The sequence below is a fragment of the Cololabis saira genome, chromosome 8 (genome assembly GCF_033807715.1).
Source record: "Cololabis saira isolate AMF1-May2022 chromosome 8, fColSai1.1, whole genome shotgun sequence".
Taxonomy (NCBI): Eukaryota; Metazoa; Chordata; class Actinopteri; order Beloniformes; family Belonidae; genus Cololabis; species Cololabis saira.
The window spans coordinates 11,054,910-11,075,978 of NC_084594.1; the positions used below are offsets into that span (position 1 = coordinate 11,054,910).

Consider the following 21,069-nt stretch of genomic DNA (forward strand, 5'->3'; position numbering starts at 1 on the left):
AAGTTCTTGATTGTAAAGCAGAGACAAACAGAACATTTCATATTGTTGTGGGGGAAAAAAAAACGTTTACTTTACATTTACAGATGTATATATATACAGGACTGTCTCAGAAAATTAGAATATTGTGATTTTCTGTAATGCAATTACAAAAACTAAAATGTCATACATTCTGGATTCATTACAAAACAACTGAAATATTGCAAGCCTTTTATTATTTTAATATTGCTGATCATGGCTTACAGTTTAAGAAAACTCAAATATCCTATCTCAAAAAATTTGAATATTCTGGGAATCGTAATCTTAAACTGTAAGCCATTATCAGCAATATTAAAATAATAAAAGGCTTGCAATATTTCAGTTGATTTGTAATGAATCCAGAATGTATGACATTTTTTTGAATTGCATTACAGAAAATAAAGAACTTTATCACAATATTAAAATTTTCTGAGACAGTCCTGTATAATATTGGTCCACAAAGCACACAATTGTTTTAGAACTCCAGTGCTAAAACAATAAGTACATATAGAAGATGGAAATTTCATTAGTACAGTTGTTTATAAAGCAAAAGTGCCAAATATTTGGAGCTGAAATTCTTTTATGTATGAAAAATGCAGTGGTATCCATGAGAAGTGATCTATGCTGGTTGTACTAAACTTACATTTTCTCTCGTGGTATAATTGTTTGTCATATTTTCAATTATTTTCTGAGGATTTATAGAATAAAATATCCAACCTCTGCTGGCTGGCCATAGCCTACCTTATTGTAAATATTGAGCTATAGACTGTTTATTTTGGCAATGGTGCGTAACCTTTTTTTAAATTAATGCAATTCAGAAACCGTAAGGATTGATTTACTTCAAAAAACAGTCCACACATAATCATAGAATTTTTAGTTAACTTGATCAATTTCGTTGTATTTAATTGATGGAAAAAAGTTGGACATTGATGAACTGATATTCATTGATACTGAATCAATATTTCCATTGTTACCAATTCAGTGTATTAGAACTGTATCTACTATCTATTGTAAGCAAAGAAAATGTGATTTTTAATTAATCGCTTTGAGTTCTGTAGTGCAGAACTGTTGTGTTATTTTTTTTTGAGGTGGACTGGATGAAAATGAGCTTCTTGGTGTTGTGACATAGAAACACACCGCAGTTCTCTGTTTTTGAATGTAATTGCACCAGTTCATAGAAGAGTAAAGCAATAGCATTACTTCTTTATTAGTTCTTTCAGAGCTGATAGATAGGATTTTGCTGTTTTGAAATATGAGCATACTGTCATGTGATGACAATGTATTTACAGGACTGTCTCAGAAAATTAGAATATTGTGATTTTCTGTAATGCAATCCAAAAACAAAAAATGTCATACATTCTGGATTCATTACAAATCAACTGAAATATTGCAAGCCTTTTATTATTTTAATATTGCTGATCATGGTTTACAACTTAAGAAAACTCAAATATCCTATCTCAAAAAATTAGAATATTCTGGGAATCTTAATCTTAAACGGTAAGCCATAATCAGCTATATTAAAATAATAAAAGGCTTGCTATATTTCAGTTGATTTTTAATGAATCCAGAATGTATGACATTTTTGTTTTTTTTTAATTGCATTACAGAAAATAAAAAACTTTATCACAATATTCAAATTTTCTGAGACAGTCCTGTATATGGTTCTTTTCCTTTAACTGTAATTCATCTTGTAATATAACACTCGTAACCTAATACTTGAGAGTTACTTGGGTCTGAGTATCCTTACTGATTTCCGGCTTTAATTTTGTTGTAATTCTCAAGGTGCAATTAGAGTGCAATTTCTGATTCAGTAAGACTCAGTCACTTGGAATGGGAATATTTCTGTTATACCTAATTGTGCCAACATTGTTTGGGTATATTAGTGGTTCTATTTTTATTCTCTTGTTGACTCTTGCCATTAAACAAAGCTTTCAGTTAACCGAGTTTCTGTTGAAGTTCACAGCTTGACCACAAACTGGTTTTACAAACGTGATGTGATGAGATGTGATGTGACTTCATCTGATTTTAGTTGCTGTGAGCATGTATGAGGAAGTCCCCAACTCTGCTGGAGGTATGCTAGTTATTTTCAGCTCTGAAAGTTTCAGCAGTTGTCATTCCATTGTCTCTCTGCAGTCGTGTAGACCATGACAAGCCGTCTGCTATAGTATAGTTTGGTATGCCTCTTATGATTTATTGATTTGAGGAATGTGACTGAACCACACACCACTGGAGTGAATCATCTGACCACTTCCTGTGTCTGTGATGAACGGCCATGTGAGTGTCAAAACCTCCTGTTTTGAGACACTACACTGCTTTTTTAAAATGTATTTATTTATTTTTATCCGTTTGTGCTACAGGGACACTGCAAACAAATAAAGACAATTTCAGAATCATTTTTCTATATCTTTAAGTGCATGCTTCAGCCTCTATAGCCAGTGGGTGGAGGGGTGTGTCCCTTAAGAAAGCAGATTTCATAGAGTTACAGTGACATCTAGAGGATAAGATAGGTACTTTTTCTCCAGGCCACATTTTCCAAGAACAATAGAGACCCCCCTTTGTGCCCGCTCTCGCCATCTCTCTCTTCACTCCGGCCCTCCTTCCTTCCATCCCTCTCCTTTTGTGTCTTCACCTCTTTACGCTCTGATTCAACTTGACTTCACCATCTTCGCCTCTACCATTCCTCCTGTTTTCGAACAGCGTCTTTGTCTCTCTGCTCATTTGTTTGTATGCAAGCGTGTGATTTCTTTACGTGTGTGTATGTCTGCACCAGAGATCCCAGCCCCACCGAGATGAGCGTGGAGCCCTGGGCCTCCCCGCAGGACCAAACAGCTGCTGATCCACGACAGAGAACACGCACGCAACCCTCCCAAGATCAGGAGCAGCACCTCGACAAACTGTGCCTGGACTCATTCTGGAGCGAGGTTGAAACCATCCGACAGGGGTGTGGCGACACAGACCTCGACTGCACCAGGAGGGACTCGAGACAGTCAGAAGGTACTGTAACTACTGCACATCCCATACTACTTACATTCTGGAAAGGACAGGGAGATTAGAGAAAGAAGAGCATGTGATAAAGAAAAGCAGTACATAACGGTAATGTTTTAGACAGCTGCTTCTCAGATGCTCCATGACTCTCCATGAACTGATGCATTTGCCATGGAAACATATCGGCTTTCTCTCATGCGGCAAAGTAGCACTCATCACCATGACAACTCTATCAAACACTCCTCGTGCAGGGGGATTAAATGAGTGGAGTCTAAAGCCTATTCATGACTGCTGACTTTTAATTGGACTTTGAATCTTTAATTTGCTCCTTTCAAATGATCAGACCTTAGTTTACTCTTCAGTAGGGAGGCAAAATAACTTTGCTCTTCATCCTTTTCATGTTCATGTTATGTTTTAAAAGAGGCTCTGATTTAATTCATCACTACTCAGTAAAACTATTGTATGAACAAGTCTATTATGTAGATGCTTACTAATTACTGTTTTTAGTGTCTAAAAGCTAATTCATCATAAGCACAACCACAGCCCGGCTACAACAAATTAGCTGTTACTGATCATGCTCTGTTGATAATTAAAGCAACGGAATAAGTTACACACCTTACATTGCCTTTTTTATGTGATCCCCAATGAGTGAACGTAAAAAAGTGATAATTTGATGCTGGTTAGTCTCTGCAAAACTTTGACAGGTTATGATGTGATTTCCTATTGTATGAATGCATGAATGAATGAATGAAGTTTATTCAGTCATGACAACACAAAACAACACCAAAAAAAACATTGTGCACAGCACTAACATTTCATACAAAACCAAAAAATGTGTTGAACAATAACTGAAAAGGCATAGGCTGAAGCAAAATGCTTATAAAAGCCTATCCTATTGTACCAACTTTCTTTTTTTGGCTATCGACCTCCAGAAAACCAAAAAGAGAATAGAAAAGCAAAGAAACAACAAAAGGCAAAGAAACAATAGAAAAGCAAAGAAACATTTACAGATGGTCAATTGCACTTATAAGCTTCAAAAATAGCTTTACAAACCATTTTCTTAAATACAAAAAAAGAATGACATGTTTTGAAATTTATGTTGGCATCATCATTTCCTATTGTATATCAATTATTCTTAAATGGCATATGTGTGCAGAGCTCTTAAAAAGCAAAGCCTTTTTACTTTGTGCTTTGGACTATTTAGATGTTTGTAACACAATGCCTCTGTGGTCTTAGAATGGCTCATTCAGAGCCGAGACCTCAAGCCATTTGGAATGCTATGATGGCAGCTGTGCATAGGCAAATGCCTCGATGAAATGAAAAAAAATGAAAGAAAGATTAGCTAAAACTCTTCCACAACAGCGTGAGAGACTGATAAAGTCATACAGGAAACTCTAACGCCGTATCGTTCTACAGTTTGTTGTTCGTCTGTGTTTACATCTACATTTCTGTTTTGTCCTCAGAGGGAGAGCAAGAGGAGCAGTGGTTAGCCGACGCTGGCTTATCAACCCTCATCAGCGAGGACAGCGAGGATGTAGACAATGCAGTCCTGCTATCCACTCTGACCCGGACACAGGCCGAGGCCGTTCAGCGCCGACTGGATTCCTACACATTGTCCCGGCGCAAAAAAAACAAACCACCACCTCGTGACGTTCGCGACATCTTCGACTCCCCTATCACTCAGGTTAGGATGCTGAAAATACATTCAAATAGCATTTGGGGAGTTTGTTTTGCAGCTCAATACAGATTTTTGTACCTTTAGATAGCTGTAAATGCTAGAAGAATGTTCTCTGCACTCAATTCAGCTACTTAAAGTAAAAACAGCAGCACGAACAGATTACATCTGCTAAATTTGTGCTGGCATGTAAATGTTCTCACAGACACTCAGATACAGAACTCATTCTCTGATACAGATTCCTTGAGTCGCATCTAAATGAACTGGTTTTCCAGATGTCTAGTTTCCAGGTTTATATCAAGTACAGTCACATGCATTGATTATTTTTTGCAGTAAATTCCCAGGTGAATGTCAGGACTCAGAGAGAGACTCTCTGTTGTTCCAGTGCATTATGATGCCTTGTTGCATACAGCAGAAATGACCTATAACAATAAAGGCAAATCATATGTAAAGGTCACTCTTTGTCACGGCTGCATGTCTGTGACAGCCTTAGAGGGAAGTAACACACAGCTCCTCAGATTTTGATCTGTTCCTTATCAGAGGAAACACCCTGGATGTTTGCATATATTTATAACTTTTACTATAGTTGTTTTCAGTGTGTCAATGCTCTTGTTTTACCAGACCGTGCTGCCCGAGTCTCAGAATAGTGAAGACCTTGCTCAAAACAGTATGGCATCTGTGGCAAAATCACCACTTACAGGTAAGTGCTAGAGATCATAATCAGACCTATTTAAAATAAACGTGTAAATAAACAAGCCTTTGTAAAAACAAGGGTGCACTCTTTAAGCCATGCAAAGCCTTGTACATCATTGCAGTCGCTGAAGTTGCTTTAAAAATATCCAGATTTGGCTCCAAGACCAACCCTGTCATCAGATATTTCCCTCACCCTACAAATTACTCAAAGGATCAACTGTAATTACTCACCTTGTATTTAGAAAGTACCTAAAGAAGTCAGATAAGCAGTAGTGTTAGTGTCTTGATGAGGATTAATTAAGACAGAGACCTGTCAACTATCCTCTCACCAGCTCACATTAATCCCAGATGAGCTTTTTTTTCTAAACAAGTACTATTCTTGTTCCTAAATGTTTTGTAATTATACAGTATGTTTCTATGTTCTTTCAGTTATGATTTGTATCAGAAATGATTGAGTGATTAAAAGAGTTTTTGGTACATTTCCTCATTTTTGTGTTGATTTTCTGTTGCTTTTCTTCCTCTTACGCCCACATGCTGGCTTTGTTGACATTTTTGTGTTTTGTGGCATCTCTACAGTGAACTTCCTGTAGTGGACTGACAGACTTGTGCTTGTGTGTGTTTTAGCTGTGACACCAGAACATAAGCGAAGTGCTCTTAAAGAGGAATTCTTCATCACAGACGTGGCTTACTGTGAACAGGCCGTCATCTTCCTCAAACAAGCCAAGCTGCCGCAAAATAACAGCCAACGCAGGAAAGATGATGGCACCCTTCCTGTAAGCACCCAAACTCCCTTTATTTCCCCTTATTTTCCAATTTAACATCAAGAAAATACTTGTTTCAAATGTTATTTCACACCACAAATGTGTGCATGTTTTAGCTTGGGTACAAAGTTTGAGTTTTCTCTTTATACTTGTGAAATCTTAAGATGGGAAAGAGAATTTCAAAATAAGCTGCGACAGATGCTAGTTGACATACAGTACATTGCTCAAACTGCACCGCATATGATGGAAAATAACAGCTAAAAATGTGTTTACTTGTAGCACAAGAATGAAATCTGAATGTTAACAAAACCCTGAGAGCAAAGTTTTGTCTGTTCTTATATGAACTTGTAAACATGATAAAATACTCATTGTTAGCTGAGCAGCCTTTTTGATTTCATCAGGATAACTAGTAGGATTATATTATTAACATCTGTAATGTCAGTAACCGACCTACAGATGCTGACATCATTTTTCTGGGGGGGGTTGTGCTTAATGTTCCACATTTTGTCTTTACTTCGATCTGCAAACACTTAGTCATGTCAACATTTTGAATCAATTGATCCGTCATTTGTTTCATTTTTTATTTTGTCCTCATTACTTGGAATAGCGTTATTAAACCAAAGTAAAATAAAGATTATTGCAATTTATAAGAAAAGATAATCTTGAATTTATGCAGAAATCACTTTGTGTTTTAGTCCATCTCAAACCTTTTTGGAGTTTGGGTCAGACTGGATTTAATTTTCATTGTAATTCATGGGATTATGACGCACCAAAAATGTTATTACAAGCCATTTGCAATCAAGCCTCTGCTGTTGGTTAGATAATGAGATTAAGCACATACGGAGAGTTGGAATTAGCTCAAAACAAAGAAAGAGTTGTTATTCTGAGTCCAGCAGACTTAATTTTCTATTTTAGGCTAAACGCATTGCTTCTGGGGGAAAAAAGGGAGAATTAGTTTGGATTTAATTTGTGTTGTTAATTCTGGACAGACTCCTCTGCAAACTGATTGACCTTTGTAAATACTAGTTAAAGTGACTCTTTATTTTATACTTATACTCTTAATTTCCTGTTTGTCATATTAAACCTCTTTCTTCTTCATTGCTTTCTCTTTGGTTTTTATATTTTTGATCTCCTCTCTTGCCTAATTTTCCACTCATCCCTCCTTCCTCTGCTCTATCTATCTTTTCAGTGGGTCATTTGCCCCAAGTGCCGTCTGGGTGTGACTCGTATTCAAGATCTCTCTCACACTGACATGAAGAAGGTTCGTCAGTTGGCTCTCATCGACATGACGGCGCTGTGCGACCTCTTAGAGCTGGAGGTGAAACGGCACAAAACTGTAAAGAGGAAAATCCCAGGTATGACCGCATTCTGACACACCATGCGCTCACAAGATGAAACATTCAGACATTGCCATAGGATACCTAGTTTCCTACAGGATTGTTTCATGGGTTTTATAGCTGTTCAAGGCAGTTCCTCTTCTTTCTTTCTGTCCAAACCACAAAACCTTCAACCGAATGTTGAAGATAGCTTTTATAGTTTTCTCTTTCTTTATGATCATACCTTAGATTTGGAGCATTTGTAGTATGAGGGTACTATCTGCAAAACTATGTAACTGAACAGTGATTGGACCAGATAAATCTAAGTGTTATGATTGGTTAAACGTAACAGCACAACACTGAAAACTGGCTTTAAAAAAAACTGAAACAAAACTTTTGAAGAACCACAGTGAAGCTGACACGGTTGTACCAGCCAGGTGGTGAATGGTTGACTAAACGCATCCCATGAATGTTATGTTGCTGTTCAGGGAGCTCTCCACACCCCATAACCCTCAGAGAGCCTCCAGAACCGTTTGGTCCTTGTGTTTTTATACAGGACTGTCTCAGAAAATTAGAATATTGTGATAAAGTTCTTTATTTTCTGTAATGCAATTAAAAAAAAACAAAAATGTCATACATTCTGGATTCTTTACAAATCAACTGAAATATTGCAAGCCTTTTATTATTTTAATATTGCTGATTATGGCTTAAAATTTAAGATTAAGATTCCCAGAATATTCTAATTTTTTGAGATAGGATATTTGAGTTTTCTTAAGCTGTAAACCATGATCAGCAATATTAAAATAATAAAAGGCTTGCAATATTTCAGTTGATTTGTAATGAATCCAGAATGTATGACATTTTTGTTTTTGTATTTGCATTACAGAAAATCACAATATTCAAATTTTCTGAGACAGTCCTGTAGTGTATATATAATGAAATGCAGCAATACCATAATAATGTCGGACTCCAGTAGTGCTTCTACACAACTGGCAACTTTTTTACGGTTGTAGCTCTTCCTCCAGTTTGGTTAGTGCTAACATGGTTAACTGGACTAATATCAATTAGTTCCAATGCAAAATTTGCAATAAAGTCTTTTAAAATTGAACCTCTTTCCTTCCACAGACTGGTACTAGCTGTTTATGTGTGCAAAAATACAACTAATAATGTGTCAAAGTCAACACAAGGCAAGACTTCCTTCCTTTTTTTTAGACAAAAGTTGATGAACATTTTGATCTTTGACAGAGAGCACACTGTTTGGGGTGCCGTTGGCCACGCTGCTGGAGAATGATCAAAAAATCAGGCCAAACACTACAACTCCTCTCTTTCTGTACGAGGTACGTATCTGTCAAGATAGTATGTGTGACATTATGCTGTAAATAAATTACGTATTTGAACCACAATCATGCATGTGCTGTTTCCACATACTTACTCATGTGTCACATCTGATGTTCAGCCCTGGCATCAAACACATTAGCAGTCTTTATCTTTTTGACAATGCTTTGTTCGGTATACGTCACAGCGGTCTTGTGTTAATTTGAGTGTGCAGACTGCCTTCAGTGCAACATTAAAAAGCCCAGTGTTTTCTGCATGTAAGGCCCCACCCTGTTTGCAGCAGCAGTTACTGAGTGCAACCAGCAGAGGTGAGCAAGAGATTCAGATCTGCTGATGCCTGACTCTGCTGTTCTCTCTGCAGTTGTTATTGTTTCTGGAGAAGAAAGGAGTAGATTCGGAGGGAATCCTGCGGGTTCCAGGATCTCAGTCCAGAATCAAGGTACAGTACCTGAACAGACAACCATAGGGCTTCCCTCAATCATTTGACTCTTTCCTTACATGTAAAACAAAGAAAATTTTGGGAGTAGAAATATTGACCCTATAAATGTCTGAAATACTCACACTTCAGGTAGGAGTTTAATTACAGCTGACATTTGGAATAACAAGCTCCAGTGAGGCAAAATCTATGAATCCCACCGCTCTCATAATACTGTATTTAATTCTTTCATTGTAATAAATCAATAAGCCCAAAATCAACCACCAGAGGGCGCTAGTTAGCACTGCAACGTGTAGTATCCCTATGAGGGAGGAAACAAATCTGATCAAATCACTTAGTGGATTTGATAATTGGTCAGAGAAAATTAGAAGAAATTAGTAGTTTAGTTGTTACATCCTCCTTTAGTTTGTACTTTTGATACTCTACTAATGATCAAGGACATTATACAAAAGGACAAACTATTTAATGAAATCTAATGTAACCAGAGGTGGGTAGAGTAGCCAAAAATTGTACTCAAGTAAAAGTACTGTTACTTCAGAATAATATGACTCATGTAGAAGTAAAAAATAATCATCCAAATAATTACTTGAGTAAAAGTAAAAAAGTACTTGGTGAAAAAACTACTCAAGTACTGAGTAACTGTTGAGTAACGTCTGATTTATTTTTTAACACAACCATTCAAACAGACAAAAGTACAAAATAATCATCTTCAGGCAAATTAAATCAATAAAATAATAAAATGAATTAAAATTAATAAAAAGTAGCTTAAATTAAAATATTCTTAAAGTAAATTCAAGTACTTTAATAAATAAAATAACAGAATAAAAAATTAAATTAAGCACAAGTAGCACAAAATTTCAAGCCTTTGTTCGTTTCTTTTTTAACCACGTAGAACAAGCCCATGAACTCATAGAAACTCTGTGTGTGTTTGAGTCTGTGTAAATGTGACAAAACATGTAAAAACAAACATTTTTCCCAAAGAATCAACCAGTGATGTCATGAGATTGACCCGTACGTGGATAAAAGGGATAAAAGAAAAGTAACAGCTCAACGTAGCCTAATGTAGCGGAGTAAGAGTAACAGTTTCTTCTTCACAAATCTACTCAAGTAAAAGTAAAAAGTATAGTGATTTAAAAGTACTCCTAAAAGTACAACATTTCCCAAAACTTACTCAAGTAAATGTAACAGAGTAAATGTAACTCGTTACTACCCACCTCTGAAAGTAACTATATACTAGACTAATTCTTAACAATTTATTTTTCATTTAAACAAAATCGACACAGAACGACCATAATTTACTGTGGATTTGAAAAAAAAAAACACTTGATTAGTAATTAATCTACAGTTTTCTTGTAGATTTTGGTCTAAAAACAATTTTCCCTCTGCAGCTGCTCCAGCAGAACATGGAAAGCAACTTCTACTCAGGGCAGATCAGCTGGGATGAAGTGAGCCCCAACGACGCCGCTGCGCTGCTAAAGAAGTTAATCCGCGAGCTGCCTGCTCCTCTGCTCACGGCCGAGTACCTGAACACCTTCAGCGCCGTCAGAGGTCAGAAGGCCCCTCCATGGTTCTCTGAGCTAACATCTTTCATACCTGTACTCCTCTTTCATAGATTATTGGGGCGTCAATTGGGTATGGCAAGGTATGGCAGCCGCCACACCTTGGCTTCAAGGGAAAATGTAAAATGTAGTTTTTTAAATACATTTATGGAATTACTCTGTCTATTTGTATTGATTATTCTATTACTTTATACATATAGAATAACTACAAATGCAAATCAGAACAACATGATCGATTTCACTAGTTATTATACACTGCAAAAAGTCAAAATCTTAAAAAGAATATTTGTCTTATTTCTAGTTAAAATGTCTAATTTTTAGTAAAAAAAAATCTCATTACATTTAAGACAAGAGTCAAAAACAACCATTTTCACCTGTTTCAAGTAGATTTTCACTTAAAATAAGTGGAAAAATCTGCCAGTGGAACAAGATGTTTTTGCTTGTAATGAGAAGATAAATCTTGTTCCACTGGCAGATTTTTCTACTTATTTCAAGTGAAAATTTACTTGAAACAGGTGAAAATGGTCAAATAACAAGTTATTTTTCTGGCGATGACTCTTGTTTTAAGTGTAATGAGATTTTTTGAATAAAAATGAGACATTTTAACTAGAAATAAGACAAATATTCCTGGTAGGATTTTGAGTTTTTGCAGTGAGTGAGACTGCATTTGAAAAAGTTCCAATTTTCTTGACCACACAGATCAGCTCCATAGCAGACTTCTGTGATGAGTATTTGCTGGACGTGTTGATTGATACTGTAGTTAAGTTCTGTGACTCGTAACCTTGCCATACCTTAGCTTCCACTGAATTGACGCCACTGATAGATTATAATCCTATTTGTTATGCTGAACAGTGTGCAGAAGAACAGTGCACGTTTTGGATCATTATGTGTTTGTTACATATTATGTAAAGAGTATAGAATAACTAAATTGCATCAGTTCTTCGTTCACTTGTCTACACAGTGATCTGAACTTGATGGCCACATTTCCTGACGGCTCATCATGGTTCAAATCATAATTACCTAAGTCTCTCCACCAAGATGGCAGCTTATCTTTCGTGCTCTGGCTTAGAAATCAAGCATTAAGATGAACAATTTGATACCAGCTGAAAAGGCATCTCAGCGCTGCCACAAATGCAAAATGATACAGCAGATGAGATGATTAGCTATTTTTACATTAGTTCCGCTTTAATCCAAAACACAGAGTCATATTTTTATTATCTGAATGATGACTTGCTGAAGTATAGGTTATGATGAGGATCCGCTTGAGTGATAAATGACGTGTGGCTGCAGAGACAGAAACTAACAAACCTAATGGCCACCTGTCATAATGGCATTAATCACTGGACAAGTCATTACTCTTAGTCAAACGCAGAGGAAATGAGCAGTGTGTATGTCTGTGTCTGTGTGTGATTGTGTTTGTGTCTTAACTTGTTTTTTTTCTGTACTTCAGATATCACAGACCTGAAGCAGAAGCTTCACATGTTGAATCTGCTGATCCTGCTTCTGCCTGAGCCCAACAGGAACACTCTGAAGGTAAAAACATGACTGAGCAAATCCCCACATCTTCTCAGATCATAAATAGGGGACTGGAGCACACAGGAGTGTTCAGTTCTGTGGGTGAAGCTCAAAAACGGTGTGATAATAAGGAACCCGTCATTCCCAAACAGCTCCAGGTGCAGGACATATAAGCATGATTTCCGTAACTTTTCAAATTGAATATTTAAGAAATCGGATCTACTTTGTATTATAGGAATAATGATAATAAAATACCCCTCTGAGTGTCAAAACTTCATCCTCAAGTTTAACTTCATTCTTTTTTTTATTGTTCAGGAATAGGGTTCAATTCAATAACAATAATGAAGAAAAGTCATTATTCCAGTAAAGTTGTCATTGTATTTCCACAACGGAATTATGGTGGCACTTTACAAAACAGAAGACAATACAATAAATGAACAATAGATAAAGCTGGAAAACTAGACAGTCAATTAAAGTAAAAAACTGACGAATGTGGTGTATAAAGCAAAAGGCATGTGTTATATATGTCTGTGGTGCTTTAATGCAGCCTCACCATTTGGTTACATGAAAAAATATAGATGATATCCCAGCTGACATTATGACATTATATACTGACATTATGATTCATCCTTTTAAACAAAGGAAATGAACAAACAGATAAAACCAAGACGTCTGTGCCTTCTCCTCATGGTTCTTACAACAGCCATGATTCATGGTTCAGAGGCTTTTTTTCAGTGGTAAATGATGGCACAATTGAAGTGATTTGTGACTTCCGTGATAGATAAATCACTGCAGAATTCATATAAATCCCCTCCCTGAATTTCTTTTTTAGATTAGACAAAGAGGCTCAAATAATAGTATTCTTTCTCAACCATTTTTTTGAAACCCTCTAGGAATTTGTAGCACAAAAAAAGGGAGGAACAAGTTTGATTGGTGAGGTAGCAAACACTAACTGGTTTTGTAAATCTCTGCAAAAATCCAATATTAATTCACAAATGTCATCAAAGTGGGAATGATTTTGCTGTAAAAGCTCCAGTATGTTTAATGTCCTGCAGCAGATGCACTTCTTGACACTCTGGGATGTGGTAGAAATGAATCCCACTTGACCAAAGGGCTGTTTCGTAATACCTTACTGTACTCTTTTGCTCTTAAAGCACAGTAAAAACTCTTTGCTCTGTTATATAATGGCTTGCATTAATCGTGACTCGCTTTCACCAACAGCAGTGTGCATTCAGTTCCACTTACAGCAACTATGAGCATAAAACCCACCTGAACTAATTACTTTGACTCCAGTGGAAGCAGCCGAAAGATACTAGCATGAACATGGTTGTCAACAGAGGTATTATGCATGATGCAGCCTCTGTGATAAACCACTTCACTATATTTTGTACGTCATTTAAGGGGCGCTTTTTTTCTCATTTAAAATAATTTTGAAAATGTTTCAGTACAGGGCAAGAGAGTCTTTAAATCCTATTAAAAAAATATGGTTGTTTGTGTCAAACTTGGCTTCAGGCAACACAAAACATCAGTTCTGACGCAGATGTGCTAATTTTGATATCTCCTCTATCTTCCTTCAGGCTCTTCTTGAGTTCCTCAGTAAGGTGGTGTCCCGGGAAAAGAAGAACAGGATGAACCTGTGGGCTGTCGCAACCATCATGGCTCCCAACCTCTTCCTCCATAAGGCCGTTCCCAGCAGACTGACGGACGGGGCGGAGAAAGGGCAGGCGGAGAAGGCGGCGGACGTGATGAGGCTCCTCATTCGCTACCAGGACCTGCTCTGGACCGTAGGAACACATACTATATTTGATAGTTTTGTTAAACTGATTCTACTTTGTATTTGTATTTGTGTTTTTTAGTTTTTCAGCCAATTTTGTTTTATTGAAGCCCAACAATCATCACAAAACTGCAATGTTCCAAAACAAATGTTTCCAATAGTACCAAAAGCTTGAAAAAAATTAATTGTACCAGAACGTCCTTTCATTTTACTCCCTTTACTAAAATTAGGTGAAGTTTCTGGAGAAACCAGAATCATGCTCTCATTGTAAGATTGTTTTGACACTGTGCACATGCACCGTTTACTCAAATTAGGCTCGTCATAAATTCTGTGTCACGTTGCTTTTCCCTCCAGATCCCTAATTTCCTGATGAGCCAGGTGCGTAAGCTGAATGAGAATAGCAACCGGCGTTACCAGTTCTACGACCGCCGCCTCAAGTACCTGCTGAGGAAGATTCACACAGACAACAGAGAAAAACCGGAGAAAAGCAACAACGAGGTGAGCTACTTGAGCAGTGCTGCGCTACCGGCTTCACTCGTGCCATTCAGCTGCAAATATGAGATGACAGGTTGTTATCCGGAAAATATGTTGAATTTAAAATATGTTCGACACTTGAGAAGCCTAACTCTATGTTGTCTGTAAATATTCACCTGATTATAAGTAAACAAACTACTGTACGCTTTGTTTCATGGCCAAATTGATCACAAGTCTATTTATCATTTGTGTCCTGCAGCATTGTCGTACAGTGAAAATTCAGGTTGGAGATCTGGTGAGCAGCACCATGGAGTTTCAGCTCAGCTTCAACTCACGAACCTCAGACCTGCTCGCCCAATTTCACCGCCAGTTCCTGCGAAGCCCCGAAAACGGAAAGGGCAAAATGCGAAGGTGTGACATGGCAGTACAGTATGTCTAAATGATGTCATGTTATTTCATTTCATTTCATTTATTCCATTCATGGTATATATTCTTAATAATGTTGTACAAAATTCCATGAAGTACACATTATCACCATGAAAGAAAAGGAGCAGGAAGAAAAAAACTTATGATACCTGCCCCTCTCTGTTAATACAATTACGTGGACTTACTGAACACCAATCTATCTATACACATATTTATAACAAGAAAACAAACAAAAATACCACTCTTCTATTTTTTTTCTTTCTCCTTCTTCTTTTTTGTAGGCACTTATCTTTTCTTTTTTAAACATTTTCTTAAGCTGATACTAACTTGTGCAACTTTTCAGTTCCTTGCTTTGTCCATGCCAATAATTTTACACCTGCAACAGAAATACACATTTGTTTTATGTTTAGCCTTGCAAAAGTATGTCTGAAATCATGTTTAAGTCTGTTGTCCTCATCCTCCAATCTGAACAAATTTTTTAACTGTTCTGGTAACGATCTATTTTTTGCTTTAAACATTATTTTTAAAGTTTGAAGTTCAACTATATCCGCCATGTCCGTTATCAAATCTCTACATAGTTTTCCGAAAATGTTTGATTCAGGCTTGTAACATTATACTTGTTACCTAGCGATCTCTTGTTTTTTTTTTTTGTAATTTACTTGTTATTCATTTTTCTTTTGAAACAAAACAACATACATGCGCCAACTGGGCACAACACATATAACATGGGGGAGATCTGGGTGTTAATAAGACATCAGAATCAGCATAAATACAGTATACACACATAGACACATGTACCCACACCCTTACTTATCTTGACAGCTCAGTCAGTTTCCACATATTACTCGCATATAGACACATATTCATATAAATACACACCATACCCACTCCTACTTGTACAGCATGTGTCTTTATATACCACATCTTTGTTTTTGCATGGGCACCAACATCCAAACTCAAGAAACACAAAGCAAACACAAATTATGCACTTGGGAAGGGGAAAAAAAAAAACACGTCTAAATTTGGAAGATATGACGTTACTAATGGATTGCCGATTATACAAAATCAGGTTTTAAACTTGACACATAAGAGAGCCACTTTGACCAATTTCCTTCAAAAATCTCAATTTGTTGTCTCAGCCTAAATGTGATCCTCTCCTTCACGTATATATTATATATTATATCAATCCATTCATTTATTGTTGGTTTGTCCTTCTTAAGCCATTTTCTGGTCAGGGCCTTTTCGATCTCTTGTTTTTAATGACACATCTGTCACTTGATAGTTTCTCCCAAGAATGAAACACGTGTATTTTACCCATGTTTATAGCAAACTCACACATCCTGTTCTCCATCAACAGAAACGGCTCAGTGACGTTCCCAGACTGCGCCTTGTACGAAGTGGGAGGGAACATCGGTGAGTTGGGGCTACAGCGCTGAAATGTGCATGTCTTTCTGTTCACTAAGCTGATGAGAAGAGCAATGTGTTATGTAATGAAGTGTTTCAAGGGCCAAAACGAAGCAGTACATCTGCAGTTATCAGAGCAGATAAATGCTTATTACACACATGTCTGTGCACTCACAGCAGAACTTTTTTTAGTCAGTCAGCTGCATAATTCATACATATCTTTATCTTTTTAACACAAACAAGAAATCTGATTAACCGGTAGCTTATCAATGATTCATTGAAACAGTTAATAGGAAACTCTTCACAATGTGGGTTTTTATGACTTTTATGACTGAGTACTTGGGGTTTCTGATGTCAATTTGGATTTTTTTTCCCACTAATACACATAATAGACACATTTATCAATTATTCAGTGGATCCCAATGATTAAAGGATGTGGCTTGTGTGTCTTTTCTCCAGGTGAGCACTGTTTAGATCCAGACACTCACCTGCTGGATCTGTACAACAATAACCCGGGAGGAGAATGGGTCATTAAGATGAAACCCAACGCAGGCAGAGGGCTCTAACATGGAACCTGCGGGACAATTGATGGACAGACTGAGGTTTCAGAAGAGGGAGAAAGACAGATTCTTTGATACAAAACCTCGTTCTGTCCTGATCATCATGCGAGCAACAAGCAGAAAGGAGACAGATGGAGGAAGCTAAAGCAGACACGTGGAACAACCTGCCTGGAGCAGACCCTAAAAACTGTCGTATGAACACAGACTGCCCTCTTTCTTTCTCCCTCCACTTTTCGCTGCGTTTCTCCCAGTATTCACCTCCTTCTGCTTTACTGCGGTGCAGCATCAACGCCAGCGAAAAACTGTTTGTGATGCATTGCTTCTGACAGAGAGCCTGCTGCACAGAAGAGAGAAGAGAGGAGACGGGCAGCGTGGCTGGACCGTTTGCTTTTACTTTGGTTTTTTTCACTAAAGCAATCATCTCCAACCCCAACCGAACAGATGGGGAAGCAGAGCACCACTGGCTATTCTGAGCCCCCCCTCACCCTCCACCCCCCCACGTCAGATTCACGTCCACATACACAGACACGGTTTGATCCTGCTAAGGATTTAGGATTTAATCCAAGAAAAAAATGATCTAGCGTAGAGATTTCTGTACATATCTTGAGAAAAAAATGTGTCAACTAATGCACTGTACATCACTTAAAGTTTCTTTGTGTGCGTGAGTCTAGATTAAAGGGAACTGTAGTTGTCAGGATTTGCGTAATTCAGTAACTCAGATTATGAGAATGGTATTTATTGCCCTTTATTTAACCGTACAGGTGTGAGAGCTGAGGTAATATTGTCTGCACAAATGAAGATGCGGTGCCTCTATGTCTTCTTTGATCCACAAGTGTTATTCTAACCCCCCCCCACCCCCGTCTCTGCTGTTCATGTGCATAAAACTGATTATTGTGCACCTGACAGAGAAATAAGTGTTCAAGAGATCAAGAGAAACGCAGCATCTTTATTCTCCTGCTTCAGGAGCGAGCTGCCCTTTTTCCAAACATGGATCATGTCCTTCACGTTACATCTGATGAAAGATCCATTGATCAGCATTGCCAATCACTCCTGCTCTTTCTCTCCTGCTGTGGCATGTCCACTCTTTCTTTATCTGTGATATTCAAAGAGGGAAAGAGACCCTGATGAACTGATATGTTTTAACGTGTGAAACTGTATGACTGCTCTTGCAAACCAGTGACGAAACAACTCAGAGACTTTTTTTTCTGTTTTTTTTCTATTATCTTGTGATACCAAGGGATCTTGTGTGGCAACCTCAAGGACAATTATTGTACCTTTTTAAAGGGAGTTGTTAAAAACACACAGTGAAGCTGGTCTTCTGTGATCATTTTTGTGAACACATGAATGGATATGGAGATCCTGAAGTGACTTGTGGGGCAAACTGGGGTTGTTATTATTATTTATATGAATGTAAAACCTTTATTGCTTCTGTAGTTGCTGTGTATTGTGTAGGATTAGGATGTGGAGTTGCTGCACTCAGTGTAACAGTATGTTGTGTGAATTCATCTGTATTCTGGGAATGTTTTGCAAAACATGTTTTTCATTCTCAAATGTTCTTTTTTTTTATGGATCTGTTAGTTGGCTAAATTTCCTTTTTGTAAATATTTCTCTGTCAGACACACTCGTAAAGAAAATCACTGCAGCAGGACCGTCTCTTGTGACCGTGTTGCTTCTTGAAGCTTTTTCAGAACACACAAGCAGCAAACGAATGTATTTAACTTGCTATTTTTTATTTCTTTTTCTTTTTTTTACCGATCATCAGATGCGAACCATTTGCTCCTCGCACGCGGAGCCATGTTGCTGCACCGCGGCCATTTTGTGGAAAGCGTTTTCCACACTCCTCAATAGATGGAGTAATGACAGCAGGTCCTGCACCAACATCTATCACCACCCTCTGCTCCATCTCTGTCACCTCCCCATAATGGACCCTAATGGCAGAACGCCGCACCGCAAACACACACAGGAATCACATTTCTCTGATAAAGCAGGAGGTAATAAATGGTTGTTATAAATTCGGCATCCCTACACTCCACTACTGCAGTGTGTGTGTGTGTGTGTGTGTGTGTGTGTTTGTCTGTGCATGCTCGTGATGAGGTTCATTACACATGTCCAATTGGCCCGTCCCAGGGTCCCAGGCACAGTTCAGCGCCTCGGCACAAAGCGAGCTGATGAGACCGCCTTCTGCCGACAGTCAGAGGAACTAGGTCACCTCCGAGGCCGTTTCCCCGAGGGCGAGCAGCGTGAGACCAAACACCCCAAGGAGCAGAGCTCACGGACACACACACTGTCTACGCTCACAACATAGTGCAGCGTCACCACTTTACAGTACAGAAGCTTCCTGTTGACTGTGTGTTTTTATATATATAAATATATGAATGTGTGTGTGAGAACCATCTCTGAAACAGTGTTATCTACATAAATGCACGTCGTAAAACTGAATGATGAGCTTTCATAGGGACTTTGGTTTCCTTCAGTGATTCAAGTGTTGACCTCTCAATGATGAAGATTTTGGACGTCCGTCAGTAGACGTCAGAATGTATATTTATGTCCTTTACACAAGTTGTTTTTACGGTATTTGTAAAAAAAAAAAACTTTTTTCTGTAGAAAGAAAAACTTTTGAAAAAGGTTGCTTTTTTGGGTCAATAAATGTGACTAATGTGTTAAACTACATTTTTTTTTTGTTTCATTTCTATTATGTGCAAACGGCTAGCAGTGAGACGATATCAACAAAACCATCACTCATCGACGGACGGTACAGTCACAGCTGCTTCCTCGTATTTATGCATCTGCAGAAAACTAAAACGCGAAAGAGGAAAGAGAAAGAGGCAAAGTGATGTATTGGTTTTTTCTGCTGCAACAATCAATGGAGAGATTAACCTTGTAATGTGTGCAGCTGGAGAGGCCAGAGCTGCTCAGGTCCTTGATTAATCATCGTCAGTGCTCCTTTGAAAAAACCATTTGCAACTAACTGCTTCATCAACTTCAGACATTCGGTGTCTCCGAGTGTCTAAATGAATGCACAGGAGGAAGACAAAAAGAACAATGTGTTATATTTGATTAATATGCGTGAGCTTTGATACATATTTTATATTTCTAAAGCTATTTTCTTCTTTAATTTATTTACCTTTAGCATCATCATCAATTCCAAGTGTGCAGAATTTTGATGTAGAAGCCCACAAATCTAAGTTGGATTAGTTTTTCAATTCTCATTCTCAACCCTTTGTCACCCACACATATTTTTTGTGTTTTTTTCACCGAATCCCTTCTGTATTGACTCTTTAAACCTCATTCACTCAATGATAACCCCCCCACCCAAAAAAAAGGAGCAATCCAAAGGGCCCCCCTAGTCCGGGGCAGCAGCAGCCTGCCAGACTGGCCCCTTCGGTCTACTGCAGATCTAAATGACTGTAATCAGCGGATGAATAGCAATCAGCAGCCTTGTGTGAACCGCTGGCAGAGCGCCTGACCCCCAGCTCTCTGCACCAATCAGACAACCGTGTCCCATTCACAACTAATCACGACGTGCACGCACAGATCACCACTTCCCTCACTTTCGATGGAGGAAGCACTCTTCTCTCCCTTTTGTCATTTTTTTTTTTTATGTTTTTTGTGAGGGCTTGACCGGGTTGATGAGGGGATGACGGAGGGAGATGCAGCTCTTTCCTGTGCTTGTGTTGTGGCAGCCGTGGTTTTCCTCCTCAGTGTCACCACTGAAAAGACACTTTGCATGAAAGTAAAGTTTAAGGCTTCAAGTGCTCTGCTGCAGAAAGTGAGACAGAAACAGCAAGGCTGATGGAAAGAGTAAGTCTGCACGAGAAGAAAAAGCCCCCAGGATTTATTATCAGGTTCAAACTGGTTCAATCACATTAAGGAATAATTCATTGAAGACATCCGGGACTTTTTAAATCTTTTACTCACTGGGTTTGGTAGATTTAAAAATGTATGTATTATGTCTCTTAAACCCTTTAATGCCTGACAAATGACATAATACAGTTATCCTTTAAAGTGTTTATTATAGATTTAAATTAAAAACACTCCAAATGTTGTCTTCAGTTCTAGTATTTTATCTCTTTGAAAACCTTGAGTACCTAATTTAATGTATTCTTTCTTTCTTTATTTTTGATTACATAAAACTACAGTG

The 21,069-nt window shown here is 37.9% G+C and overlaps 1 protein-coding gene across 3 annotated transcripts in view; it reads left to right on the plus strand.

Annotated features, from left to right (window-relative positions):
* Positions 1 to 19,579, plus strand: part of LOC133448324 (rho GTPase-activating protein 40) — a 34,751-nt gene extending 15,172 nt beyond the window's left edge. For all 3 annotated transcript variants that reach the window (XM_061726743.1, XM_061726742.1, XM_061726741.1), the window contains exons 2-15: positions 2,786 to 3,009; positions 4,464 to 4,684; positions 5,297 to 5,375; positions 5,993 to 6,141; positions 7,319 to 7,484; positions 8,691 to 8,782; positions 9,142 to 9,219; positions 10,605 to 10,764; positions 12,226 to 12,308; positions 13,868 to 14,074; positions 14,419 to 14,562; positions 14,798 to 14,949; positions 16,322 to 16,377; positions 16,828 to 19,579. In XM_061726743.1, the coding sequence (XP_061582727.1) occupies positions 2,805 to 3,009; positions 4,464 to 4,684; positions 5,297 to 5,375; positions 5,993 to 6,141; positions 7,319 to 7,484; positions 8,691 to 8,782; positions 9,142 to 9,219; positions 10,605 to 10,764; positions 12,226 to 12,308; positions 13,868 to 14,074; positions 14,419 to 14,562; positions 14,798 to 14,949; positions 16,322 to 16,377; positions 16,828 to 16,934 (1,899 nt within the window). In that variant the 5' untranslated portion in view covers positions 2,786 to 2,804 and the 3' untranslated portion in view covers positions 16,935 to 19,579. The remainder of the gene's footprint in view (positions 1 to 2,785; positions 3,010 to 4,463; positions 4,685 to 5,296; positions 5,376 to 5,992; positions 6,142 to 7,318; positions 7,485 to 8,690; positions 8,783 to 9,141; positions 9,220 to 10,604; positions 10,765 to 12,225; positions 12,309 to 13,867; positions 14,075 to 14,418; positions 14,563 to 14,797; positions 14,950 to 16,321; positions 16,378 to 16,827) is intronic.
* The last annotated feature ends 1,490 nt before the right edge of the window (positions 19,580 to 21,069 follow it).